This window comes from Anguilla anguilla, chromosome 18 (assembly GCF_013347855.1).
Source record: "Anguilla anguilla isolate fAngAng1 chromosome 18, fAngAng1.pri, whole genome shotgun sequence".
NCBI lineage: Eukaryota > Metazoa > Chordata > Actinopteri > Anguilliformes > Anguillidae > Anguilla > Anguilla anguilla.
The window spans coordinates 24,663,788-24,685,936 of NC_049218.1; the positions used below are offsets into that span (position 1 = coordinate 24,663,788).

Below are 22,149 nucleotides of genomic sequence, written 5' to 3' on the forward strand. Positions count from 1 at the left end.
AGGAAACACTCAACGATTTTGCCGGCAAACCGAACGGCTTGCATTTGCCGCGGAGTTTTTCAGTGGGCTAATAGCGACTGTATTTAATTTGGGAAAAGATTAATGTGCACAAGAAGCCAGAATGGGTTCGCAGTGATTTCCATTTTGTCTCGATTTGATTGTATCAATTTATTTAAAACAAGGACAGTTTCCCATGCAAGCAAATCTGAGCAGTCGGCGGCTATAAAACATACGCATTTATTACGGTCCTGATGAGAGGAGAGAAATCGTACCGAAATTTCAGTTTGTTCCCCCTCCACTGGCCCTGCTGCGGTAGAGTGTGTGTGTGTGTGTGTGTGTTTGTGTGTGTTGGGGTGGGGGTGGAGGATGGGGGAGCAGAACAGCAGCATTGCCGTCCTTGAACTTGTACAGTTTAATAAATTCTAATTAGGCTTGGTTTAGGGGGGCGGGGACGGCAGGGAGCTCACGAACAGACATATTTTACACTTTGCTGATTGGTGTGAAGATGTACATGCGCGGGGACACTTTCGCATGGAAGGAAGGCTCATTACCCTCTCCTTCTGTGAAGTCCCGCGGAGCTGTGAAGGAGGGACGGCAGACAGTCATCCGCCGCGCGGCGAGGTCTCAGACGGGCGACGGGAGCTTAGCGAAACGCCACCTGTTTTCACCCGAAATATAACGTCAACTCATCGCCCGTTAGCTGAGGTGGGGGAAATGCTGGTTATACTGCTTAATGGTGAAATTGTGATGGTAATGAGAACGAAAAATGATACATATCAGGAGTGTGTGTGTCTGCCTGTGTGTGTGTGTGTGTGTGTGTGTGTGCCCCTGCATGTGTGTGTGTTCGTATGTACACCTGTGCATACGTGGGTGGGCGTGTGTGCGCCTGTCCATTTGTGTGTGTGTGTCTGTGTGTGCGTGTGTGTGCGTATGTATGTATACCTATGCATACGTGGGTGGGTGTGTGTGTGCCTGTCTATTTGTGTTTGTGTGCGTATGTGTGCCTGTGCACACGTGGGTGGGTGTGTGTGCGCTTTTACAGCTGTGCACACGTGGGTGGGTGTGTGTGCGCGCGCCTGTCCATGCATGTGTACAGTACGTGTGTGTGTGTGTGTGTGTGTGCCTGTCCATGCATGTGTACAGTACATGTGTGTTTGTGTGTGTGTGTGCCTGTCCATGCATGTGTACAGTACATGTGTGTTTGTGTGTGTGTGTGCCTGTCCATGCATGTGTACAGTACATGTATGTGTGTTTGTGTGTGTGTGCTTGTACAGCTGTGCACACGTGGGTGTGTGTGTGTGTGTGTGTGTGTGTGTGTGTGTGTGCGCGCGCGCGCATAAGTATGCACACCTATGCACGCGTGGGCGTGTGTGAACAGAGTTCAGCTCGCTGTCTATCTTCGGTTTGAAGCGGAGGCCCGCGGCTCTCCCTTTATCTCCGCGCGCGTCTGACGGGGACGGGGGGGGGGGGGGGGGGTGCCGCTAGCTCACTGACAGGCTGCTGATGGGGGAGTGGGGGTGCTCGACTCGCTGACAGGCTGTTTGAGCCTGGATGCTGGAGGGGGGTGGACGGCCACGATAGCCTAGCGCCCCGCGCTCTCTCTTCCACGCTGCTCCCCCTCCGCCCCCCCCCCACGCCCAGCGAGAGCCGGGCACCCCCCCCCCCCCCCCCCCCCCCCTGTGCGGACGGCACCCATTGTGCACCCGCATAATGCGCTTCAATCTTCTTTAATGTCAGCGTGACAGGCCTGGCTTGGAATGTGAAGAAGAGCCTCTCCGTTCATCGGTATTTTTCCGCCCTATACATTTTCAGCCTGAAAGGAGAATGTTTTCATTCGTCTGATGATGCTTCGCCTTCTTCGCCTTTGGTGTTTTAATGTTTCTTCTTTCATACATGAAAAAAAAATAAACAAAAAGATTTCAGTTCCAGTATATTTATTTATTTCTGTTCCAATAGTATGCATTTTATTATACATTTCTCCTGCAATAATCTGGGCCTAGTACTGCATTTCTGCTTAACCCTTTGAAGAGTAGGTTTTCTGGAATGTTTTTCTTCCAGAATTCTAAGTCAGTGTTCTAGAACTCCATTGCTTACCAGCAGCGATTGCTACATCAGCGTTTAGAACGTTCGGATGAGGGAAGTTAAAAGGTTAATCTCCCAATTAAAATCGAGCGCCACCAAAGCAACAGTAATGACTCTTTCATTGTCAGCAGCTGGTAACACAGTTTGCTCTTTGACTAAGGAACAAATGCGAGCATATTTGTGCCCGTAATGAGGGAAAGCAGTTGGCTGGAGGAGCGCGGGTGTTCTTCGTCAACTCCAATTCCGAGCGCGCGCTTGCTGAGCGCCGCTAGCGCTCTGCCATACACACATATGGCAGAGCAGCACCACCGAATCCCGGGGAACACCCTCACCTGAAGTCTGCTGATCCGAAGACTGATCCGGTCCAAGAACCTGGATAGATGCTGCAGCCGATTGTATGGATATGGTTCTGAAGTCGGTGTCGTCTTGACATGAATATATCAAACGTGCCTATCCTCTTTTTTTAAAATGTGGCAGTCATTCATTGGCTACTGTTTTCTGACTCGCTCGCACTTCCTGATTTTAATCGGGGTAACGTATAGCGTATAGCATCGGACATTTTGTGCCATGCAGCGGTATCCAATCAGGAGGGTGATTGTGGAATCCGTGCGTCGCTCTCCCTTATGGCGACGAGTGCAAACGCTGAACAGTTAATTGAGTGAATTAATGACGTGTATCTGGCGTAGGGTAGGCGTCTGAGATCCGCGCGTTATCAAAACAATTAATGGCCCGTGCTCACGCTACCCTATGCCATCTTCCTCCTCCCCCCACCCCGTAATAACCGGGGACCGTCGGCGGGAACTCGTTTCGCGGTTCGTTCGGCCGAGCGCGCGACCAAGGGCGGCGGTTAGGGTCGCGCAGAGAGCGACAGGCCGGGAGGACTCAAACCATCCTTATAACTTTCACCTTTGACCTTTCACCCCCGTGACCCCCAGCGTCGGCGGCAGGGAAGGTTAAACGGTATCCGTGCGGCACGCGGACACGCGGTACGTAGCGTCGCGGCTTTTCGTTTATTTTTTTTTCCCAGACTGCTCAGCTGCTCTGACCGATGCGGTCCTGGAGGGCATGGACGATTGTCTGATTATTCTGAATTAAGCGCGGCCTATTTGAGTACACTTCCTGGCGAGGCGGAAGACGCCCTCTCTGTCTCTCCCAGACGTCTCAGAGATTCGCAAATGGTGCGGTTGACACGCGTCCGCCACCCGTCAGCGACTACGCGTCTGCCATTTTGTAACCCGCCAATAATCTTGTCCGCTCCATAGCGCTGCTTTGTCTTTGGTTTTACCAGAAATTGCACCTGAAACCATATAGAGGTCAATGTGCATTCACATAGCAAAATGCACATTGACAGGGCAGTATTCATTGGCCAACAGCCCCGCAACCCTGTAGTGTTATCCGTCCATCGGACTGCGGGTGAGAGGGGCGGGGTTTCACTGCTACTTTGATGGAGGACCTCCCTGGATCTAGGTTGCTGCTGCTGCTACTGTCGGTGAACTGTGTACACACGTGCACACACACACACAAGCATGCAGATACGCACACAAATGCGCACACACACTCGCAAACACACACGTCCAGCCGCCTTGAAATGTTGCAGGCAATAAAATCCACATGAATGTCCACAATTAAATTTTTTTTTAGCAAATAGTCAACAATACGTTTGTTAGAGTAGTAACAGCGGCTTCGCGTTGGTTAATTATACAGAACACTTTACTCGTGAATCGCTGCCGGTGTTGATGGGAAGCATTGCGGTATATTACCTTGTTTGCATACTATAAAGAGCCTGTTCAGTGGAAAGTTTAACAAGGTGTAAACTGAAATTTTAATGGCTTGTTCACTTGTGTGAGGTGCGCTGCACTTTGTGGGAAACGAAGGCACGAGCTTGGGGAATATTAACCACCCCAGGGTGTTCTGTTTCGTGTGGCACAGGCATTGTGTTTCGCGAAACGCCACAAGGTAGAGCAGGTTGTTTGCGGGATACCAGGGGAATGGGGTTGTGCTCCGGTGGGATATTAAACATGTATACCACATTGCAGCCATTTTCCAAATGACAACGAAAGCATATATTCAAGATTTGCAGAAATAATGAAGAATATGAACAATAAATAAATAATGTTATCTTATTCTCAGATGCAGCCATAGACAAAATACCAAATGTGAACAAACAAAAATAACACAAAGACATACTGAATATCAAATTTAAATATTTTTTTCTTCTTTTTTTACAGCATACATTAATACAAGTAGGCCTAATATTCTAAGGTATGTTCTGAGTAACCTAAGTTTGCTTCATAGTCTTCGCATAGTTTTCATTTTAATGACGAGTACTGTGAGCGGGTATAGTCAGTTCCAATGTAGTGTTTCATTCCTCGTGTTAAATTAGCACCCAGCTCATTAATCGCAAAATACGATGAAAATAAGACAATTTATCACATCCAAACTGGTTAATGTTCTATAAATATTTCAGTTGTCTAAACTTTCTTCCTGGGGATAGAGATTTAATGAAATGTTTGAATTTGTGGTGTCAGCGTTTTTTTTTACGGGCGTGAGCCGAGAGTTTTAATCTGAGAGCATGGAAGGTTTGTTATATTTTCATACATATTTGATGTACTCGGTTAATTGTGTGCTGTCTGCGATATGAGTGACGGTGCCCTTGTTCGCTGTCCTTTTAACTGGCCCAGGGATTGTAAAGCAGTGTCATTTTCATCAAAACTGTTTGGGGACCAAGAGAAGAGAGAGAGATGTAATCTATTATATGAAATAAGTACTTGTTAATGGCATTATAAAAAGCGGCTTTTTTGCTACAATGGGAAATTTCGCTTTGAGGATTTCATTAAAATGCATGAAATTTCAAGATGGAGCAAGATGTCCTTGTTTTTTTCCCCCTATTTTTTTTTTTTTAGCTCGATCCTTTTTTCCTCTTCTGATCAATTAAAATGCAATTACGTGCTTTGCGGTTGGTTCAGTTCCCTTTGCTTTAAGCTCCATATACTCAATGTTTCGTTTTAACACAGACAGTGAAGCGGCGAGTGAGCTAGCCGCTAAACATTGCCTGAGCTCTAAATATAACCGAAGGTGTCGTCAACACCGCACCTCCTCAAATCTATGCTCATTAATGAAGCATGTGATTGATAATGAAACATGTAATGAAGCATATGATTGATAATAAACGCTCTCATGTATTTAAGGCAACACACAAACATTTATGCTTTTCAGTTTCTTTTTAATTATTCATTTTAAAGATTATTTTATGCATGAAGAGTCAAGGGATTGGGGATAATTATGTAAATCGCATGGTAGCAATTATGTACATTTGGTGGCTATACAGCAAAATATGATGATAATGAAATCACAGTTTCCAATTTGGATTTCAATATTTTGGTTTGTTGTAGTTCATTGTCAGTCGCGTGCCCGTTTCCTGTACCGTGATCAAGAGTAATTTAATGTTTTTGTTTTTTTTTTCAAATAAGAATTTTTGTACTTCCTTGTTAAATCCACAAGGGCCTTGAGATGATTGACAGGGAAGCGTTTAAGGTTAGACCTGTCCTGACCGAGCCAAAAGGAAAATGTTTCATTTCCTGTGCCGCTCAGGTAGTCGACATAAATAAATATCTAAAGAAAATTTAATCTAACAATGTAAGTGGAGCCAAAAGGCGCGTGAACATTAGTAGGCTATGGGTAGAGCTCTCACTACCGGTAAACCTGAGTAACGGTAACAACGTGCTAAAGCTAGGAGGAAACACATTCAATTCACGTGTTCCAATTGTTCCCACGTATGTTCAGCCCTACCTGCTGCACAATGCATCACCTAGCGCGGCATGCGAGGTTGTTGAGTTGGAATATAATAACAAAACACAAAAAAAAAAAAAAAAACCTGGAAGAGCTCCTGTGGTTTGTGCTGGCTTCGTAAGATTTTGAACGCAGTCCTTTACCTCGGCGGGTAGCATTTATAAAGCATGCATGGTGCAGTCACTTGGGGTCAGTGAAAGACTTGTTTTTTGACAAAATTGTTTCACTGGGCTTGACCATTTTTGCAGTTTCCTCGCTGTGAAAAAATGCAACAGGAGTGTAACTGAAAGTGTGACTATCCGCTATCTCTAGTATGATGATGCAATTTTGAATAATGGCCCTTCCTTCGGCCCTCGTCTCTGCGTTGTGTTACGTAACACAGAGACGGGGTTGAGTTCATACCTGCGATGGGCACCCCTTGTTTAACCTTCCCTTTGAATGCTTTACAGTACCTCAGTGCCACCGGGGATGCGGATATCCCGTGTTTATCTGTGTTTCGCAAAAGGGAATGTTTGTCCCGTGTCTTTTCGAATTACAATTTCTGGAGATGCGTATCTGTGCTAATGCGACCGCTCTCTCGCGAGTCGGGATAATGCGAGCGTCGCATATTCCCTTTTCCCCCGGCTGACTCGCAATGCTCTTAGGTTGGAGATGAGGAGTGTCAGTTTGAAACAGCTGACACGCTGCATTACGGGAGCCCGGGCACTCTGCTTACGAATAACACCGCGCGACAGCTAAGGTTCTTTTCCTCTCGTTTGACACAGTCACTTTAGTGTGTGCTCAATGTTTTTTATTTATTTTTTTGTCTTTTGTTTTTGTTGGTTATAGTGGCGATGTCCTCTAGCATTTCAGCCAGTGCTAGCGTAAAGTCAAAGTTTGAGTGCGTGAAACGTGAGGTCTGTTTTGGCAGAACGACCGAAAAAGATTGGAAGCCGATAAGAAATGCTTTTTGATTTTTGGGCGCGGAGGTGAAGGTACTGGAGAACGTGGTGAATTTCTCACTTGACAGATGCGATGCCTGGCATGGTGTGCTGGCTCTTGGCAGAAGATAACTGGCCTTCTTATGGGGCTATGTGTCCTGAATAGCACATGCAAAACAAGTCTGCACTTCGCTAAGCATTAGCAACTCCGCTTACAGTCTAATACCCGCTTTATCTAAAAGAGTGCAGAGTACCAGCAGCAGTTTTCATTGTGTTTTCTCTCTCCTGCCATGGTAATTGCTAGTTGTTTAGCCATGCAGTTGCAGGGGCAAAAATAAATAAATAAAAGGCATGACTGACATCAGCCGTTTATGGAATTGACGGTTAGCCTGAGTTTGGAGCTGAATAAAACTTCTTCATAAAATTATTCAGGGCTGTTTGAAGGTGTCTTGGATGTAATAACCAAATCTCCACATTCGGCAAAAAAAAATGTGCTAGTTCTTTCTGTCGGTGGCAATGGTGGACGATAAATCCAGAATGTCGCTAAATTTTAAATCGCCGCGAACGGAAGCGCCATAAAAAGACACTCATTTTAAATAATTGCTGAAGCTTCACATCTGAAGTGATGTGTGAAGAAAACTATAAGGTTCAGAAAGGATTACAGTTCCCCAGGGAGCTATTGCTGCAATCTATCCACCCTAGCTGTGCATGTTGATGGGACAATATATGATGCAATATATGGAATAATCCAACCAACAGAGTGAAATATAAACCCTTGAATCTTCCAGTGCTTTTGTACATTATTGAAGTTACATTACTGATGGCATGTCTTAAAAGCAAAGGCAACCTTCATATGTGTAGTTTTAATCCAGAAAAGCCTCGCATATGAATCTTCACCAGAAACAGCCGTTTAATGCATAGGTCCTATGCATCTTGGTTTAGGTCTCTGACCAGATAAAATTGAGTGTCTTGACTTCACAAGGAGATTGTGCTGAAATAACAAGAGTCCCTGGTTGGTTTCTTGACATCTGCTTCAATATAGCATCGGTCAGTGGGCCCCATCACTGACTGCAGACTGGCCACGCCTTTGTGGGATTACAGATTTAAGAGCATTCGTGGGATTAGATCATTCATTTGCTTCTTTTTTTCCCCCCTGTGGCCCAAATATGCAATTTAACATGAAGTTACATCAAAAGGTGAAATTATATTGGATAAAACCTTGATTATTATTATTATTATTATTATTATTATATGAATAATGATAATATCGAGGTAATTGTCTGTGCGATATTACAATTTGCATGTAAATGTTTCGTGTATAGTGTTTCAAATGACAGTTATACTACGTTCCTTTCCAAATGAGTGCATTATAATCTCTGCCCACAGTGGCCCATACCTAAACCCATGGCCTGTATTTACAAGAATATTTTGTTGATCCACTCTGCCCTTCTGGTCTATGTCTTTATGGTATGTAAATACATCGACCAGAATTACTGCCTAAATGAAACATTACTTCCAGCGAGGCAATTGGTAACTGCACAAAAAATGTGTTAGTCCCCGATAAATTGTGTGGCGTCTTAGAAAAGCAGTAAACGTATAGGACGTGCCGTGGAAACGTGAGTCTTCTCTGAAATGACGGCCCTCTGCCGCGCTCTGTGCTTTGACTGGGCTACAGACGGGCCGTCTCTGGGCGCGCAGATGTGCGCGCGGCGTGACTGGGAGCTGGCGATTCCTCCGCAGGGTGCAGCGTGGAAACCCGCCGGCCCCGTCGGATCCCCCAGAGCACTCGGGCTTCCGCAGCCGCAGCAGCGATGCGCCGCGCTCTGTTTTGATAACGTGAGAGCTCCATCTAGGTTGTTCCGAGCGGTATTGCGAAGCACTTTCATTATTTAATGCATAAATATCCTCTCGGTCTGCAGCAAGGATTGAATGCAGCACGGCGATGATTTGCCTTCCACTCTCAATTTTTCTGTTTGTTTCCCATTTATTTTCATTGAAATGCCAAGAGCCATTCCAATGTCGTCTTTGCATTATTCATAATAATGAAATAGAATTATCATATAATTATCATTATAATTATTTTTCCATTGAAATTTTTAACTGAGCAAGTATCGATGGGTAGCTACTTGATTGGTACTCATTCCTAACGACTTATTCAAAAGAGCAAATGCTTGTTCTTGGCCGTATATTCTGTTCAGCAGGCGTTCATTATTCGCTGCCTGCAGGAAGCCCTCCCCCAGGAAGCTTTGAAATAGATTAATGCAGATGTTCTGTGAAAGTAACATTTCTTTGATACTCTTGCTTGCGAAGATATGGGCGCCATGTATGTAACGTAACAGAAAATATGCCTTACGGTGTGTGCCTGTGCTGAGGACAGGAGAGCAGAATTGAGAGCCATTTCCTTGGGAGGGTCAAACTGTTTTCTGTGCTTATTTGCCCATTTAGTGTGCTGTAGGCTTGGAGGCTGTAGGCTTTGGAGACTGGAATGGCCCGGCTGGGAGACAAGAGGTGATGATGCATCTGTCGCGCCTGTGGTATCTGTGAAAAGGCTGAATATGTGCAATGCAAGAAACTGGATCAATGCTCTCATGATGAAGCCAATTTGTTGTAACCACCTTCTCAGTATGCAGCCTGACACCGAGAATGTGATTTACCGCTTGCGTTTTGCGGAAATGTAGTTGTCCTTCAAATTTGAAATTTAATTGAATGTTGCGATTCTTGCGGCATAAAGACAGCCCGCAGGGCTTATTCTGTTCGGGAGAAAACAGACAATAGGAAGATAGCAGGAGGAGGCAGAATGGTCCATGATGCAGGGTTGGATCCCCTGCAAGATGAGCTTGTTTTGTTGGCTGAGGCATTTTTAGCTTCTGAACAGCCTGTTTGTGTTTCTGCCAATTTCTAAGCTCAAGTTCTTATTGGTCAGGGAACAGCCTGCACTTCCCTGTATGAGTATTGATTTATTTACTTATTCGATGGCTGAGATAACGTTGTGTTCATTGCAGTGGTCAGAAAAATTCAACTTTCTACTTTTTTGACATTTTGACGAATCGAAGCACTGGGGAATTTGATACTTCTTGTGCTCTGCTTTGGACATTTTCCTGAAGAAGTGGTCCCTAAAAAAGTACAGTTGTGAATACGATACATTAGAAGCTTGCTGTTTCAACACCAGATCCATATACTTAGCTGGAAAGAGAAAAAATTAAACAATTAATGGTAAAGTAATATGAGAAATTGGCTTGCGGATTAAAATATCTATTTTGCATTTCACCATTATTTTTCTGAGCAAATATGCCCCTATCCTCAGCAAGTTATATGGATTATTTTTAATACATTTTCAACACTTTATACACTTCTATACACCATCAGATATTTACTAATTTGATTGCAGGTTAAGTTGTACTCATCATGCAACAGCAGTGCCTGTGTGGATGAACCTCTGGCTATAAGTGGTGCTGCAGTACTTCAGTAATTACTGTACAACTGCTTGTCCAATGGGATAAGTTCTGCTGTGTCATTCACTAGAACTTCATGTGGTATAACACCATCTCAACAAAAACACATTTTCAGCGTACACAATTGGCACGTTACTCACACATACAAAGCACTGTCTATAAGACATTGATTAAAACTTGCAAAATCTAGGCCTGCCATTAAAAGTATTGATATCAAAATGAGGCCAAGTTACAGCAAACAATATTGGCTTAATAATATCTTAGCTCACACAAATTAAACAAGCTCTATTCCAAAGCAACGCTACCCAATGTTTCCTAAATTATTGAATGTAACTTGGCCCTGTGTTTTTGAATCTTACCATCTAAACTGTATGTCTTATGTCACATGTGTTATTGTTTTAGTATGGGCATTGCCAAAATCTAAAGGACTACCCATCCCTAGTCATGAAACAATATTATGTGGGGTTTGCATGTGAAATGATAATGAATGCATTTCAGAAATATGAACGAGTTTCCCATAAAGATTTTGCAGCTGTAAAAGCAATAGTTTCAATTTTTTGGCACTTATTTGCCAAAACTAGCTTTCACACAAAACAAAGATGGAAACCACAAAGTTTTAAAAACATGTTCTATTGACTGAAGTAGCATCACATGTGCACTTCCTTATATGTCCATTTTGCCTGTGTATACAAGTATCCTGCGATCGGCTACTTTCATCTGACTTTTTTTTATTAGATTTTGTTATTGGCAGATGTAGCTAAATGTCCAATAGGGAGAGTTATTGATTGTGGGGCTGGAGCAGTTGTGATGATGAAATCGGCAGTAAAAGGAAGGAGCAAACTCAGAATAACCCAAGTTTGGGGCTCTTCTGTGTTAAGTTGTGTCTGAATTCCGTGTGTTTTCATGTGGTGAGAAGGTTAATGTTATTTAAGTTAATGTTCTTTTAAGGGCTGAGAGTCTGTGGTCATTGTGGTTATTTCTGAAGGAGACACTAAAAAGTGCGGAACCCTCAGTGCCGAATAGGTAGGGGGCATGACCCGCCAACCCATAATTTGGCAGATGGCATACCTGCCATCCCACTATGGCTTGGAAAGTTTTATTGTGATACGGGTGACATGGTTTTAGAGACTGAAATGGTTCCTGGGTAATAAATAAGTGGAAAAACCTCAAACCTTCTCCCAGGCGACTTCTTGTTTTCAGAATACGGGACCGTCACGAGAGAAAGACAATAATTAGCAGGTACGCCGAGCCGCAAGGTGCTTCCCGCCAAACAAGGATTTAATAGAGCATCGGTGTATTTAGCTAAATTAATCACATCATCCAGGATATTTTAAACTCAACTCCCCTGGAATGCGGGTGTGGAGAAAATGTGATATCTTTTCACTTGTGACAGCACGCTACATTTCTGGAATATACAGTGAAGGCTTTAATTTTGTAACTGCTTCTAAATTGGTTTCATTTATATATAGCAACATGGTTTTTTTGCCTGCTGAACTAAGCTACTGTATGACCTGGATTCAATCAACATTTTGTCCTTGACATTGACTAATGACAGCCCTGTTTATAAGAATAGTTCCACTGTGACCAAAAATAACATCAACACAGCTAAGGAGAAAAGTTGATTGGAAAAAAAAAGATATATTTGCGATATTAATTCCTTCTTCTCCCAATGAGAAAAATATCTGAACCATATTGCTATGGTATATATGTCACCATGCTACTGTGCCACCATGCTACTACATCCACCTTATTGCAGAGTAAGAGAGTGGTTCCCCAGTGCCTTGGCTAATTAGCAATCTGGTTCACTCAGTTCTGGCCATCGAGTCATATGAATCCCAGCTCAGCTGACGTGTGGTCCTACTGCATACAAAATGGCTGCCATTCATTACTCATATATGTATGCGCTGCATATGATTGGCAGTTGAAGTGAGTCACTGTGCATCATTGCGATTGCATGCAGAAATGAAAGACAATATTGAACCACAATCTAGTATATATATTTTGTCTTCCCGATTTGCCCGACCCAGCAAAACTGTATGCCCAAGCCGTTACTGCAAGGTCAATTCAGGGGGCCAATGATAGGCACATTCTCCAAATACTGATGTCCACCGGCTGAGTCAGTGTAGGTACTGTGCAGTAGTGTGGTGCTGAAGCAGTGGACCCAGGCAGGTTGCAGGTCCCTGCTTGACCCGAGGAGGCGCTGTTGAGCGATTAAGCTGGAGATACCCTGCTGACTGGAGCCCACCCACCCTTGGGCAAGGTCAGCTAACACTCCCTAGCATTCTGATAGCAGTCAGTGTGGCATAGTCCAGGTCTGGTCCGGATTAGATCTGTATCCGAACGAACGTCGCTGAACTAGTCTCGATTGCCTTAACTGGACACGTCACTCGGAGGAGCCATACATAATCAGGTTTGCAAAATGTCAGTATTTCCGCGGTGAAACCGATCCAGCTGGCCATCAAACTAGGACAAAATGTGTTTCTTCACCGGGTTAAAGATTTCCCCGGTTTCCCCGTCTGTCATCGATGACTCTGACGCACTTTTCCGCTATCACACTGCTCTGGAGTGCATTGCCTAGCGCCCAACCACTCAGCTCCACGCCTGTTGTTCCCGCTCGGCGTTACTGATGCCTCCTTGCATTTCCCTCTGTCATAATTAGCTCCGTCAAATGGAAATTACTCTCGCAGAGGACGGAGACGTGAACACTCTCCGTCCTCAAACGGATGCACAGATTAATTTCGCCTGTTGGTCTCGAGATTCAGGGAGAGTCGTCGGGCATGGCTCGTTAGGTACGGCATGCTAATCACAGCTAAATATTTCTCCAGCACTTCCTGTGTCGGAGAAACAGAGGGGCGGGGAGCCAGAGGTCCCGGAAGGGAGCGGGATTGGGAGGGCGGAGTATTTTTGGGGGTTTTTATTCTGTGCATTCTATTTTGTTATCTGGGACTCTCCACCTCGGTTCTCACAGTGAAGAGAATGATTGAGTGGTAATGAAGTTTAGCTCATTAGTGTGTGTGTGTGTGTGTGTGTGTGGGATGGTTTTGGTGGCAAGCAGGTGTGCAGGCCGGCGCAGAATCCTGGAGGGGGGGGGGGGGTGTGAGGGGTGTGTGGAGGGTTGGGTATTAGCTTGACGGAAATCCTTGCAAGTATGGTCTCATTTCATGCAAGGTTAGGCACGTCAATCACCTGACAGCACCAGGCTTTTACTGCCTTTCAATAAAATTGCACATGGAAGGCATTGAGGACAGAGACAGCAGAAGCACTAAACTAGAGCTTTAAACAACTGAGGGTGCTGATGAAAAGCCTTAGGCCTCAAAGGAACTTTAACGCCTTTGATTTCATAATGAATTTGAATGGAAAATCATCTTTGATATACGATTCCTACTTAGCAGTGTTTCCAAAGTAAACCGTACCCCTACCCCCACCCCCACCCTTAGCTATAGCCACAGCTATAATATACACACATCACAATATTATATCAGTATAACACTGCAAGCCATCTTTGTGAAATGAAAAGAGTTATTTCATACGATGTATGGCTTTGAAAGCAGTATGTCTGGGACTAGGGTTTGTTCCTGCTATTTTTGTCTCAATTCAATTGTTTATTTAACTTGTGGTTGATTTTATTTTATTGTTTCTTCCTGTCGTGTTGAATCATGCACGATTGGTGGGGAGCCAGTTATGGGGGCGGTACAGCCTGTGTCGAGCGATGCCTCCCAATTTTTGCTGCTGTAAGCACAATCCCACTACAGACAATGGACTGAGAGCTGTATTGAGCCCCAGCCACAAATTCTCAATGGTGCCGGCTATGTCAGAGCCCTGCAAATGGATGTTTTATCTGGGTTAGGAAAAGGGAAAAACATCTGATCACGCTGGAGTCATTTGTGACAGGAATGCACCAGGTTCTGTATACAGACGAGCGCTGAAGATGCTAATATTTTAACTGAGCTCTTTCTATTTTCCATCCATCCATTATCTATACCCGCTTATCCTGATCAGGGTCGCAGGGGGTGCTGGAGCCTGTCCCAGCGTGCATTGGGCGAGAGGCCTGGAATACACCCTGGACAGGCTGCCAATCTATCGCAGGGCACACACACCATTCCCTCACATCTTTATGTTTTCCCATCACAAAAAATGAAATAAATCAATCAGAAAATCCTCCCCTCCAATCACAGCGAGGGGCTCGGGTGCCGAAGATCTCTCCTCAGCATGACAGGGCCCGCGCCCACACAGCTGTCCAGATGTTTCAAATCCCGCAAAAGGATACCGGCTTTGCGTGGCATACGTGCGTGTGCACGCGCGGAAGATAATCCGCATGTATGTGCGTTTCTAGCGTAAGCCCTGGATGGAAGGTTGAGCCTTTGGTCACCCCGTGTGACGAACCATCGTTTGTGCTACGGCTGCCCGGCAATGTCATCTCCCCCCCCCCCCCCCCCCCCCCAGCGTAAGAACGTCAGCGGGGTATTAGTAATCAGGCCGCTATTGTTCGTTGGAAAGAGCAGCCATTTTTCAGCGGCGCGAATCCAGAATCCGGAGCGAGAAACACAGGGCAATGCAGCTTTTTTTTTTTTTGCTCACTCCCCCGCGGTCTTGCTTTGAATTGGTTCGGAGGCTGTGAACGTCGGAGACTTTTTCGCGTCGCGGCATCCTGTTCAGTGCGTTGGTTTCCCGCGCGGAATGCCGAAAAGTCGCAGGTGAAGCGTTGCAGCGTTCCCCGGGTCATGTATTTCCTTCCTGTGAGCCTTTTCGCTCAGCTCAATTAATGAATGACCTTCGGCTGCATTTTCGTTACTGCAATACAGATACTTTAATACAACATGCTTCTGGTATTGCATGAGTTTGTTTTTTTTTCTTCTGCTTGCATCAGAATATGCATTACATTACATTACAGGCATTTAGCAGACGCTCTTATCCAGAGCGACTTACACATGTTTTTACGTAGCATTTTCATTGCATCCATTTATACAGCTGGATATACGCTGAAGCAATGAAGGTTAAGTACCTTGCTCAAGGGTACAACGACAGTGTCCTACCCAGGAACCGAACCTATGTAGCCTATGACCTTTCGTTTATAAGCCCTGTGCCCCATATGCATTGTGTTTGCTCCAGCACCGCAGTGCATCCAGCATTATGTTTATAGTTCTCCAGCAAGTGCTATCAGTTTCAGGAGCGCGTCCTTTTAGACCAAGGCTGCCAGTCCCTGTCTGCCGGTTTTTGGAGTGTTTCAGCACTTAAGGTGATTCATTTAAGGCACTGATTGGCTGGAGAAGTCCAAGGCCTGGATTGACTGCCCATTGAAAGCGAGTCGCGGAAACCGCAGACAGCGCGGTCCTCATGGGACCGATCGTTTGACACCCCCCCGTCTTCACTTTTACGACGACAGGATGCTGAGACAGGAAATGACCTAGAGCGGTGGCCCAGGGTTGTCCAATACACTCTCCCAGTGGGATGCACTGCACTTTGTGGAGTTCAGCGTGCAGTATTTATGTGCTTTAACTCTTTAACTTTAAATATTGGTCATGAAATATCTTTATTAAAACATCCCCCAGATCTACAAAAAAACATAATAAAACATTCAGCAGAAATGAAGCATTTAGGCCCTGTAATAGTCTCTGGTCTATTTAAAATTTCACTGTTTATCACTTTAGCTGTTCACACAAAGATCTGCTATATGATGAAATGCAATGCATAAACTTTTGAAACTTCAGAAATATCAATATCTTTCTGAAGTTTCAAAAGTTCAGGCTTTGCATTTTATTATATAGCAGATCTGTGTGAACAGCTGGCAAACACAAATAGATTAGCAGATTTATTTATTTATTTATTTGTTTGTTGACTTGGCAGATTCATTGACTCACATTTGTTGTGGACCTCAACCTTCATCAAAATCTTACATAGTGTAATGATGTGTGTTTGTAAACTCGCGCGCACACACACGCACACACACACACACACACACACAAACAAAACCCCTTTTTTTAAAAGCTCTTTCCATATTCAGTCTTCTAACCGGCCTTGTCTTTCTGCCGTAATGCTCTACTGTAATATTCCCTACATCGCAGATCCATATGTAAAAATACTCCGCGCTGTGTTGCAGCAAGGTTAGTTCTCACATTATGGCTCATAACGGACAGCGGGCCCGAAGGCTACCCTCTCGCTAGCCTCTTCCCTGCCGTCGGACGGCCGGTGTTTGCACCGCTAACCTGAAAAAGTAGCGGGAAGCGGCTCTTGGCGTGTGCGGTATCATCCACCTTCAGCCTCCGCGGAGAACAGCCCGGGCCTCTGCCTGCCGCGCCGCCGCTCCTGATCCGTCTTAGATTGAAACACCCCCCGTGAGCCCCCCTTTTTGTCTTATTTTGACGAGGCGGCTCCGTACCGGCGAGCGTCGCCGCGCCTCTCCGCTCTCTCTCCGTTAAGCTCCCGCCGCGCCGGGCAGGGAAAGGGCAGAAACGAAACGGAAGCTAGCGGAGAGAGAGAGATAGAGAGAGCGGGGCGAGCGGTGGTTTTATCGGGAAAGCGATCGCGCGTCTCTTCCCGCGCGGCCGCCTCTCGGTGTGACCGTCGACGGTTACGGCCGCCGCCGCCGCCGGACCGTAGCTCTGATCTGACGGACGGGAGGCTGCCAGAACAGGCGGACTTATTCTCCACCGGCACGTCTTTCGAACCGCCGCCCAACTCGCTAAGCGCTGATAAGAACCGCTTTAACGCAGAGCTCCTTTATATTGTATCCGATCCTCCAGTATGAACGCCGTCCGGTCCAGTCTGCCCCTGCGACGCACTGCTTTATGTCTCTGCACGGCTGTGTGTGTGTGTGTGTGTGTGTGTGTGTGTGAGAGAGAGAGAGTTCCTCTTAATGATCCAAAATGCATGCTTAGAAATGCCATTGTTACAGTTTGCTAGCATTGCAAAAACTCTACTCTGCAAAAAAAAAAAAAAAAAGACTCACCCTTCCAATGCATATTTAGCAGCCTCGGCAAATGACCTTTAATGCATGCTAAAGGGTGTGTTTTCCCGATGGTATTGTGGGACTGCAACTGATCGTCGGTGCTAACACTTTCTTTCTGGTGCGCATTGATCTGTTTTACATTACTGTTTTGCACCCTCATCAGTGTTCCACGATCGTCTTCTGATGCATACATGAGAAGTGCCTGATGCAACAAAAGACTATCCCAGCTAAGCCCAGCTAAGCCCAGCCCAGCTAAACCCAGCCCAGCTGAATCCAGAGAGGAAATTACATCACGTCCTGTCCTGTTTTACCTTATCCAGCCTGGAACAACTTTGATCCATACCCCTTCATTTACTCTCTATTTTTCTGTAGACTTTTACAGTGATTGCACTGTGTGTGTGTGTTTATGTGTGTGTGTGTGTGTGTGTGTGTGTGTGCCTGTGGTGGAATAAAGCAACATATCTTTAATCAAGTGGAAGAGAAAAGAGAAACGGCTAAGAGCACATCAGAACAAATTGCACGATCTGCATTTTACCGGCGTATTGGTTTCTTAAAAAAAAAAAAGAATAAATAAAGAAACAGGGCTGTTTTTCTCTCTGATCTAAGCCTTGCGCATTCTAATGAGCTGCGCCGAGCCGTCCTGAAATCTGATGAAACTGTTTGAAGGCAAACATTTCGGCAGGGTGTTGTTAGGAGCTGTGAAGGATACGCCCACTCCTCTCTTGCGAGGTTTTTTTTTTTTTTGTGCGCGGGAAGGAGCACCGCGTTCAGCGAAAGCTGCGGAAGAGCCCGGAATGCAGCCAGCCGCTCGCTCGTTGCGCGTCGAACGCCAAGCTCGATAGAGAGAGAGAGAGAGAGAGAGAGACAAACCCCAGCATGCAGTGAGACTCAGAGGTCACATGATGACCTTCCACGAATTTAAACCTCTTTCATCTCCCTTCCTTGCCAGTGGACAGACCCCACCGTGCGATTCCTTCTAGAGTTCCGGCTTATAAATCCTTGCACGCTTTCGTCTGGAACGGTGCTCCTTCTTGACGCCCCGGGAAACCGAGCCAATCGCGGCGTCGGAAGCGCTCGGCCAATCGCCGACAGCCTCTCATCCGCGTTAAAAGGGAAACGCTGTCCGGGGGGGGGGGCCGTGACCGTGTTTGCCACCGCGGCGTTCTGTAATTCCCAATTAGTGATGCAGACATGGCCGTGTTCTGTCCGCTTCCCCTTTAAGTGGGCCGGCCGGCCGCGCGACCCCTGACCTCCGGGGAGGAAGTGGAAGCGGTGGCGTGCGTCGCAACTTCCTGATTCCACACCCTCACACTCGCTCCACGCTGCGCTGCCTGGTCTTACTGCACTAACAACCTTCTGCAATGTTCCTCCTTTTGTCCCATGTTGCCTGCTATGGGAATATGGTCCAAAAATATCTCTTTTGGGCATCGATGCATTAGACATATTGATGTTCCAAAGGGTATCCAAAGAGGAAAAATATTATTGAAAATTAATGGGAAATTTTTTTTTTTTGTTTTTTATTTTTTTTTTTTGCTGCTTTGAAGGTAATGACATAAATTCAAATTTAACATGCACAGCTCAGAATACATTTGTCAAATAATCAATCTTATGATCACGTAGTTATGATAGCTATACTAAGTGTGGATATTAGCGTTTCTCCCAACTATTTTCTATCGCCTTGACTAACTAATTGTTCAAAAGCCCGGATTTGTTATGGAAATTGTGGATCAATAGCATGCTATACTCATACACCCCTTCCTCTGTAACGATTTGAGATGGCTTATACATTTATTTATTTCTTTCGTTTATTTCTCCTTTTTTTGTTTTTGTGGGGGAGGGGGATGTGGAGTGGAATTAACGTCTTGTTTAAACCAATGTGAGTTAATTTGCATGTTTTGCTGTGTGTCTCAGCTGTGCTTTAAAACGCAATTACTACTCCAACTCACCTGACAAACAGTTGTTTTTTTGCTTTTTTTTCTTATAAAGTAAATGACGAGTAAACGTTACCTGTGTGATACCTGCTTTTTTAGCCTTGCTTTGTCGTTTTCTGCGCCCGCCTTGCCGAGGGTGAGAGTTGTTTAAAGTCTCTTTTTTTTGACATTCCTGCCTAAGTATAGTTTTCATAAACCTCTATTCTGTCCCTAGAATTTGGAATGATGGGAGAACATACAGTTAAAACACAGCGGCCGAGGTCTGTTCATGAAACAAAGGGCCAGCAGGAGCAAGCTGAATCTGCTAAATTTATGGCACAAACTGGTAATATAATAGTTATATTGTTTCTTTCCTTTTTTTGTTAACTAAACTTAATTTCATCCAAGTCACTTGCATGCTCTTTTCTTTGTAATGCACATTTTTTTTTAGTAACAATGTTTTTCGTCATTTTTATTTTTATTTTTTGTTACCTCTTCTTCCCGCTATCTATTGTCGCCACCATAAAACGTGTCGCCCACAAACTGAGAACACGCACTTTCTGCCTCCCCGCAGATGATTTCAATCAGATAAGGAGTGTAATTGGGTTTCTCTGCTTTTTATTTTAATGCGTAAATAATAAGCTGGCCAGTAGTAGAATTATTTCCCCCCCCTCAATACTGGGGAGTAAAAAAATCCCCCTCCCCCTATAATTAAACTTGCTGAAAGAGCAGTTGTACTCAGAGCTAAAATGTCTGAGTGGTAGGTATTGAGTCAGTGCTAGAACAGTGAAAACGGGCTTAACTGCCAAATAAACTGCTTGATATGTCGAATATTATTAAGATTTATTTAAAAATTACTATTAAAAGAAAACTTTGCAAATGGCTCATCTTAAGCAGTACAGAATGTCTAGGTCTTGTTTTATTTTATTGTAAGTTTCCTTCAGTTTATCTTTCTTGTATACACATTTATTTATTTATTATTGTGGGATTGTCGTAATTTCATTTGGGGAGATCTATGGGGATGATATATTTAATTATTTTATCTGGATTCAGATAACAGCTTCGGTAACAGCTGTTTTTATTCTCCATGGTTTTAAGTTGCTTTGAGAGAGGAAAAGCTACAGATGTGTGTCCATTTAACCTGAATCCCATTCTCTGTATTTCATGTGGTGGAGCTTTGACATTTGAGTTGAGCTTTTTTTAATTTACGTGGTACAAGTCATTTATTAATGTGCGTTTATTCATTATTTATTTTTTCATTATTAAATCGTCTAATTCACCCTCACTCTGCTGCTTCATGTGACAAATTGATCCACCTTTCAGTTTGATGTAAGTCTAATTTATGATCAGTCAAAATTAATATATTTTTTTTATATCGACTTCACCCACACCGTTTTTATTTCAGAAGCAGCTTTAGCGACCTAATGCACTCTAAACGCTTCATAAGATTTCAATTAAATGGGAATGTATTCAGAGCTGAACTCACAAAGAAAGTGACGTGTATAATTGCTGCTCTAAGCATAGTGGTCATTTCACAAATGCACAGAAAACCATAAAATCGACTGTTACACTGTTCCAAGGAGGAGAGAAAAAAAAACAGTGTTGTCATATCCGACGCTCATATTCACACACAACAGAAAATGCATATTTAATGGAATTTTCATTATGGACAATGTAAATTCACTGTGAGGCGATTGGGCCTTAGGATTCGATTTTGAAATTACCAAATATGTAATCACCACAAAAAATAATACATTTTTCTTTTCTGTTGTTCGCATTGTTGGGGTGACCACACATGTTTGGGTTTTAGCAACACATTTGGGATATTAATGGCTAGAACTAATTTCCTCTCCTATATTCAGCATATCATATGTCTTTTGAAATGGTTTGATAGTCTTTTAGGCTTCCTCCTTATATTTGAAAGTTGCATATTGGTTGTTTGGATTTTATTCTCAAAAAAAAAAAAAAAAGAACAACTCTGCCACAGGATGGCTTATACAAAACGTTCAGTTTGCTTTCCCTGGCATTCACTGGTGTTAACGTTTTGTTCCGAAATTGGCCCAATTGCTTAAATGTGAGAACTGCATGGAACTTTTAAAGACATACCAAAACCGCAGTCCTGTTAGCTTGAACCGCGGCTGGACCCGAAATCCTCTCCAATTTGGAATCATCCGTACGAAGATCGATTTCTTCTCACCGGCGAATATTGCCACAGCATGACACATTCGATAAGGGGATGATTTCAAATTCCACACTCATTGATTGATTTAGTGGGCTTGCTGCAGACAAGGCTATGTGCATACTGCTATATTGGGAATTACAAAGTATAATTCACTGATGCATACATATGTATATATGCGGTGACTCAAAACCAAATGTAGTCAAACTTTTAGAGGGTTTTCAAGATGTGTTTGGATGATATATATATATATATATATATATACACACACACACACATACATACATATATGAGCAAAAATGAGTCCATTGGCAGAACTAAAAATAGCCATTAATGAATAAATAAATATACAAAGAAAAACACTCATCATGTACATAATGTCCAGCCAGCATCCCTGGAAGACCACCACGCTTGACCTTCTGACTGGCCTCGTTTTGTCTGCCGTGACGCATCTGTACGGGCACAGCAGTGGCCAGCCGTAGCTGGTATCTGTTGAATATCTTACTGAGGCTACAGCAGAAATGCTAGCATCTGTGGTTCTGCCGATGAGCTCTACAGGAACACATAGCGAGAGCTTCACACTCCGCTCACACACCAGAGCAGGCCATATACCGGAATGCTCGCACCCCTATAGTTGGGAAGGTTGTGTCAACGGTAAAACAAACAAACAAACAAACAAACAAACAAACAAAAAATAGTTGTGCGAAACCATGTCTTTTCTCTTTTCTTTCAAATTTATGAAATGCAAATTCTATTCAAATTGCTTTGTTCTGCTGAATACAATGGAGGGGTTTATTTATGTATTTTCCTGATATCTCTGCTTGGGAGGAAAATAAATTGACCTCACATATACGTTGGACCTGCGGTCTAA

At 44.2% G+C, this 22,149-nt stretch overlaps 1 protein-coding gene across 6 annotated transcripts in view; it reads left to right on the top strand.

The window, feature by feature from the left end:
• adgrb3 (adhesion G protein-coupled receptor B3) overlaps nucleotides 1-22,149 on the top strand; it is a 201,268-nt gene that overhangs the window by 66,653 nt on the left and 112,466 nt on the right. For 4 of the 6 annotated variants that reach the window (XM_035400743.1, XM_035400740.1, XM_035400738.1 and 1 more), the window contains one exon: nucleotides 19,335-19,445. The exons of the other annotated variants lie outside the window; for them this stretch is intronic. In XM_035400743.1, coding sequence (XP_035256634.1) covers nucleotides 19,335-19,445 — 111 coding nt within the window. The remainder of the gene's footprint in view (nucleotides 1-19,334; nucleotides 19,446-22,149) is intronic. 6 annotated transcript variants of the gene reach the window in all.